Genomic DNA, 7,462 nt, shown 5'->3' with positions numbered 1-7,462 from the left:
TTTGCTAACATCGAGTATAGATTTAAGTGTCAGGAAGTCATCTCTGAAAGTATTTGTATGGAGTGTAGCCATGTATGGAAGTGAAACACGGTCGACAAACAGTTTAAACAAGAAGAGAATAGAAGCTTTGGAAATGTGGTGCTACAGAAGAATGCTGAAGATTAGATGGGTAGACCACATAACTAATGAGGAGTTCTTGAATACAATTGGGGAGAAGAGAAGTTTGTTGCACAACTTGACTAGAAGAAGGGATCGGTTGGTAGGAGATGTTCTGAGGCATCAAGGGATCACCAGTTTAGTACTGGAGGGCAGCGTCTGCAACCCAGTGTACAGATTTGCGACGGAGTCTGCTATCGCACCTTCCCGGACTGAGAGTGCCCATACTGCGCACCTGTGATGTGAGTTACAAACTTGGAGAGATGCTCTGTTCACAGATGTGTGTCTGTTTTCTGTATGTCTCGTATATTTTGCGCAGTCGTTTTCTGAAACCCTGGAGGTACTTATGAAAATGTCCCATACATCGTTGCGCTGGAAAATGAAATGCCGGGAAATACTGTTTTCGTACTGTCACTTCTGACTATGACATTAATTAAAATAACCGAACATGGATGTCTTTCGCTTGGAAAGAAATTGGTAGTGTAATGGACCATCGAGGATTTTGGGTGTGACAGAGAGGTGAAGGTATCGGCACGGGGCAGAGTTGCAAGGTGTGATGGGAGCAGTGCGGGGCGCACCTGGACTCCCGAGGCGGCCAGCGCGGCGGGGGCCGGCTGCGCCTGCGCTTGCCCCGGCCTGGCCTTGCGTCCCGCAGGCCGCCACAGCAGCGCGCAGCCCACGGCGGGCCCCCCGGCGGCGGCCAGCAGAGACAGCGCCTGGTCCACCAGCTCCAGCGACGGCGCCTCGCCGCCCCCGCACGACGCCACCAGCACGCACACGCCGCCCGACAGCCGCTCCTCCCTGCAACACGGCCACAGGTCAGCAGCCGGCTCACCCACCGCGACCGCATCCTCTGTTATCCTAAGCGACACCCACAAGGGGAGGCCGCCAATTGTGAAATTCATTCATACTGCGCATAATAAAAGCTCATGGCCAGAGGTGTAATGTGGCAAAGCACCAAGATGCACTTCTCAGCCGTTGTCGAGAAAATCGACAGTTAAAAGAAACCGTTGCGGTGAAATACTCTCTACGATTAATAATTTTCCACACTGTCGTGGCGCAGCGGTAAGCGCTCGGATTTGTAAACCGAAGTTCGCCGGATCGAATCTCGCACCTTGCAATTTTTTTTTTAGTATTTGTTTTTTATAATTCAAATATATATATATAATTCCCGGCAATCAGTTGCAACAATTATGCATATAATAAGTTGTTGAAAGTCGTTTGTCGTGGAAAAACTGGCGACTTCGAACATCATTATGTTTTCCGCAAACAAAGTTGTATTTCACAAATGTTATTAATTGTCTTCATAATGTTAACCACGTATAGTTAGCGGAAGACGTAGAAACGATATTCCGAAACGAATACGTATAGCGTAAGTCAAACGTTCGAATTAGAATAGAGACCCCACGAACACAAATTCGCTGTGGCAGGTATGAAATATAAACTCCGTTACTCGCTCGTTATACTTGAAGGACAGATGTTGAAAGGGCCGAAACGAGCCGCCGCATAACAGCGTAGTTGCCCGCTAACTTCGAAAGAAGGTAGATCCGGTCCCTAGCGCAACTTATAACATCGTCGAAAATCAGTGGGGACGGGAGAGCTTTGGTACACCCTGTTAAAAAAACGGAAAAATGGAGGCGGTACAATTGGAGAGCGATCCGCCTTCACCAGCATGCATAAGAATTCATTAATAGTTTATATATATATATATATATATATATATATATATATATATATATATATTAGTCGTATTATTATATAACTATTAGTCGTAGAGAGTATTTCACCGTAACGGTTTCTTTTAACTGTCGATTTTCTCGACAACGGCTTAGAAGTGCATCTTGGTGCTTTGCCACATTACACCTCTGGCCATGAGCTTTTATTATGCGCAGTATGAATCGAATCTGAATTTCACAATTGGCGGCCTCCCCTTGTCAGTGTGTAACGCGTTTCTTGAAGCAGCTCCACCACACCGGAAGAACTAGCTTCGCCTCGTCTCCGTATCCGCATTAAAATAAAGACAGAAGGCCGGAGGTTGGAAAATCCAGCTTCATCAGAAAACTATTATTGCATTCGTAAAAATAATTTCCTTACATGTAACCTGCCAACAATAGCACACTGGAAAGGACAGATTCAAGAGGTTGCTGAGGATCTGAGCGTGGGGAGGTGCGATGCGTGTTTGTTTCGTGGAGGAGGGACTGGCAGAGGAAGTGAGCCACAATTTGTTAGGAAACAAAGCCATTGAAAAACCGTCTGTTAGTCACTAAACACATTAATGCTTTGCAGCTGCTACCTACTACCTGTGATGTATTTAACTGAGAAAGAAAATGTTACATGATATTTTTACATATTACTTTGCTGACTCTTATTTACACTAAGGTTGCAGGGTCATGGGATATCGATACGGCACAGAGAGATGGCAGTAGCATCGCTTACACTAGCAATAAAAGGCCAGTGTACTGGCGGAGCCATCATTTGGCGAGAATACCAAATCTCAGGCATCACCTCTCACAACGGATAACGAAGATCAAAAATGGTTCAAATGGCTCTAAGCTCTATGAGACTTAATATCTGAGGTCATCAGTCCCCTAGAACTTAGAACTACTTAAACCTAACTAACCTAAGGACATCACACACATCCATGCCCAAGGCAGGATTCGAACCTGCGACTGTAGCAGCCGCGTGGCTCAAATGGTTCAAATGGCTCTGAGCACTATGGGATTTAACATCTATGGTCATCAGTCCCCTAGAACTTAGAACTACTTAAACGTAGCTAACCTAAGGACATCACACAACACCCAGTCATCACAAGGCAGAGAAAATCCCTGACCCCGCCGGGAATCGAACCCGGGAACCCGGGCGTGGGAAGCGAGAACGCTACCGCACGACCACGAGCTGCGGACGCAGCCGCGTGGTTCCGGACTGAAGCACCTAGAACCGCTCGGTCACATCGGCCGGCGATAACTAAGTGGACGACGGCTTTCACTCAACGACTGAGAGCAGCAGTGTTTGCTTAGACTTGTCAGTGCTAACAGACAAGCAATTCTGAGTGAGATAATCGCATAAATGGGCGAGGGACATACGATAAGCATACCCCCTTACGACTGTGCGGCGAAATTTGGCGTTGAGGGGCTACGGCAGCAGCCGACCTACAGAAAGCGCCTGCACCGCCTCTCCTGGGCTCTTGACCGTGTCGGTTCCACCCTAGACGACAGGAAAATTGTGGTTTACTCACACGGGCCCCGATTTCGATTGGTAAGAGCTGATTGTAGGGTTCGAGTGTGGCGCAGACCCCATGAAGCCATGGACCCAAGTTGTCAACAAGGGCCGGCCGAGCGGTTCTAGGCGCTACAGTCTGGAACCGCGCCACCGCTACGGTCGCAGGTTCGAATCTTGCCTCGGGCATGGATGTGTGTGACGTCCTTAGATTACTTAGCTTTAAGTAGTTCTACGTTCTAGGGGACTGATAACCTTAGCAGTTAAGTCCCATAGTGCTCAGAGCCATTTGAACTATTTGTCAACAAGGCACTGGATCCGTAAAAGCGTGGACTGTGTTTACGTGGAACATACTGGGTTCTCTGGTCCAATTGGACGGGTCATTGACTGAAAATGGTTATTTTCGACTACTTGGAGACCATCCTCCCAGAAATGATGGGATTTTTATGAATGTACCGTGTCATTGGGTCACAACTGTTTGCGACTGGTTTGAAGAACACATTGGATAATTCGAGCGAGTGATTTGGCCCAATTGTGGGCGGGTATAGAGGCAACACGGGTCAGTATTTCTGCAGGAGACTTCAAATGGTTCAAATGGCTCTGAGCGCTATGGGACTCAACATCTTAGGTCATAAGTCCCCTAGAACTTAGAACTACTTAAACCTAACTAACCTAAGGACATCACACACAGCCATGCCCGAGGCAGGATTCGAACCTGCGACCGTAGCAGTCCCGCGGTTCCGGACTGCAGCGCCAGAACCGCACGGCCACCGCGGCCGGCAGGAGACTTCCAACGACTTGTCGAGTCCATGTCACGTCGAGATTACGCCGGGTGAAAGGAGGTCCCATGTGACATTACGAGGTACCCCACGACTTTCGTCACCCCTGTGTATCATGAACAATGTACAACATGTCAGTGTATATTAACCCATTTCACAAAGTAAATACCGGTAACTGCCACTGACCACTTCTGCAGTATTTCTTTGTTTCTGTTAACTAGTTTCCAATCTTTTCCCAGACTCAGCGACACGCGGGAGTTCCATATCTACTTTTGCAGCATGATAACGGGTACCAGCTTCCTACAGTGTAGGCGGTGCTCTTGTCAGCATTCACTTGGCACCTTCAATTTTCATGGCCTACTGGCCAGGGAAGTAGTCTCTAGCCATTGTAATCACTGAGAAACCAAGCGGTTGTTAACATCGATATCGGTTACACTGCTGCAAGACAGAACCCAGCGGTAACGTACAGGCAGAAAAGGTACAGGTAGAACTGCATGTCGCATTTGATCAGCCCGAAAAGGCTTGAAAACTAGTTAATATGGCTCTGAGCACTATGGGACTTAACTACTGTGGTCATCAGTCCCCTAGAACTTAGAACTACTTAAACCCAACTAACCTAAGGACATCACACACATCCATGCCCGAGGCAGGATTCGAACCTGCGACCGTAGCAGCCGCGCGGTTCCGGACTGCGCAACTAGTTAATAAAAAACAAATACTTCAAAAGTGATAGATCGAAGTAACTAGTACTTATATACTATATTTTGCCTCGTGGAAAGTAATGTCGAAATATATCGCAGTACATTCTACATTCACATGTTTAGTAGTTTTTTTGTATTGGGTGGTAACACGAGAAGAAACACAGAGAATAGAAGAACGACAGTACTGCAAGCTTTTACAACCTATAGCCATTTAGCATTTTCAAGTTCCAGAAGAACAGCGGTGAACGGGTAACCAGTTTTTAGATTTCAGGGTGCTTGTTACATCTGACTGGGGGCTCAGGGAGAAAGTGTCGGTGGGGGAAGAAGGGGGGGGGGGGGGGGTGGCGGCGCATTACTGTTCCTCTGAAAACAATACGACCTACTTACTTCCGCAATCGGAGTTCCTCCGCCGACTCTAATGACCTAGATGTCAATAGAACGATAAACTCTACTCTTCCGTAGCTATGCAAACGTATTTCTTAATACCGCGAATGTCTGTTATAAAGCATAAAAGAATTAACATACTACTTAGACATTGTGACGAAAGATCTTTGTAAGTCTGGCATACATAATATTAGAAGAAGCAAGTTTGTGGCAATTATCATGTGATGGACAAGAGTAATAAGTCTTCTTCTAGCTACATTAATTACGTACATATCGTAATAATTTATCTGTACTAACGACACAGAGAATGACTACACTGTTCCATGAAAAGATTGAGTCTTCTGCGGAGCACCGCGATCAGTAGAAGCGATCGATACCATTGAAGTGAAATGCTATTTTTCTTCCTATACGAAATACTACGAACGAAAATCAGTTTGTTGGTAGTGATAATTTCTATCTATTGCTCCAACAGCTTTCTGCATCATTTAACATTTCATTTCAGACATCTACTTCAGCTATGTACCGTCACATAATCGGTTCAAAAGTATACGGACGCTTAGTAGTGGGTTTGCTTTCATGAGGACTTGAACTCTGCTGGGGACACTTACCATTATGTGCTTGAACGTCTGTGAAGGAATGGCAACCCATTCTTTCTCAAGAGCCGAAACGAGAGAAGGTAATGATTTTGGTCCCTTGGGTCTGGAACGCAATAGTCTCTCTAACTTAACCCAGAGGTGTTCCATTAGGTTCAGGTCGGGACTCTGAACAGAGCAGCCCATTGCAGGAGTGTTACTGTGCGCAAAGCATCACCTCAAAGATTTTGGTTTATGACAGTGTGCACTGTCATATTTTCCTCTGCTGTATGCACCACACAATGTCGTAAAAGGTGTTCATATCCTTTCGCCTTCAGCGTTTTGTTAAGCGCAATGAGAGGTGCACTCCCTAACCAAGAAATAAACCCCCATACCGTAACAGCACCACCTTCTCGATACCCCACACTTGGCACTACACACGATGGCAACTAATGTTGTGCAGACAGTCGCCAAACAAAAACTCTTCAGAGTATTGCCACAGGCTATAGCGTGATGCATCACTCCAAATCACTCACTTATAGTCATCCAACGTCCAACGAAGTCGCTCTTAAAAACTGACTACAGAAGTGCGTGGCATGTGAGGAGTCGTTCGACCACTGTGCCAGATGGACTGCTGACAGCTCGATGGAACTCACAGGCGGTTCCTTCCCCTGATTTCACGCAGTTGTTTAGTACTACTCTCCGCAGTTATCGACAGTTCGTTTGTGTCAGTACATGAGGTTTGCCCGGTCTTGGGTTTAGCTGTGGTTGTTCCTTCGCGTTTCGACACCACATTATCACTAACAATCCTCGTGGGCAGCTTTAGGACGGTGGGAGTGTCCCTGGTGGATATGTCCACTGACACAGCTCTCCTGACAATATTATTCTGCTGCTATTGCTTCCCTGCTGGCAACACAATACTCCCCAGATCCCTTTGTTTCGATGGGTCTTTCTCTCGTGACTTCTAGTGCTTACTTCCACATTACACGTGGATTCTGCGTTATGTACACTGAGGGGCGGCTAGTGGAATTTTATCGTTGTTTATAAAAATGTCTGGTTTGTAATGTAGAAAAGATGCATTTCCGGGCCGATTAAACATATGTGGGGCGGCGGGTGGAAGTAATCGTTATATAAATGTTCCTATTATTTATGCTGTTGTTTGCCGTTCTCAACACTGGCTCTCTAACTACAATATTGGCAACCAGAAAGTGATTAGCAAAACGCGAAGCCTGTAATTAGAATTCCTAGTGCCTACTTCATCTGAGAAATACACTTATAGCTACAGCTTATATCTCTGAGGAATTAGGAGATTGTCTAGGATCCATAATCAAAAACGAAGATTGTCTAGGATCCATAATCAAAAACGATTCTCTAAAAATGTTCAGTATATTCTGAAAGTCACAGACCAAAAAGAATCCACACAATCCAACTAACAGAGCAGTTCAGAGTCTAATGCGCTGATGCAACTATAACTGTTCAAATTAAATGTTTAAGTGAATGCTCGCCATAATTTGATGATAATGTTCATCAAACGCCATGCTAAATAATGGTAGAATGTTTGTCCCGCGGCGGCACGTGAAAATACGACATACGCAAACTGAAGGTAGATCATTATAGTCATCCCAGAATTAACACTTCACTCGAAAACGATTTC

The 7,462-nt window shown here is 45.8% G+C and overlaps 1 protein-coding gene across 1 annotated transcript in view; it reads right to left on the bottom strand.

Moving 5' to 3' along the window:
• Positions 1–295: 295 nt before the first annotated feature.
• Positions 296–7,462, bottom strand: part of LOC124613813 (uncharacterized protein KIAA1755 homolog) — a 147,864-nt gene continuing 140,697 nt past the window's right edge. The window contains exons 4-5 of the mRNA XM_047142535.1: positions 692–957; positions 296–315 (exon numbers count right to left, since the gene is read on the bottom strand). Of these exons, the coding sequence (XP_046998491.1) occupies positions 296–315; positions 692–957 (286 nt within the window). The remainder of the gene's footprint in view (positions 316–691; positions 958–7,462) is intronic.

This window comes from Schistocerca americana, chromosome 4 (assembly GCF_021461395.2).
Source record: "Schistocerca americana isolate TAMUIC-IGC-003095 chromosome 4, iqSchAmer2.1, whole genome shotgun sequence".
Lineage (NCBI taxonomy): Eukaryota > Metazoa > Arthropoda > Insecta > Orthoptera > Acrididae > Schistocerca > Schistocerca americana.
This window is presented reverse-complemented; position numbering and strand designations above follow the sequence as displayed.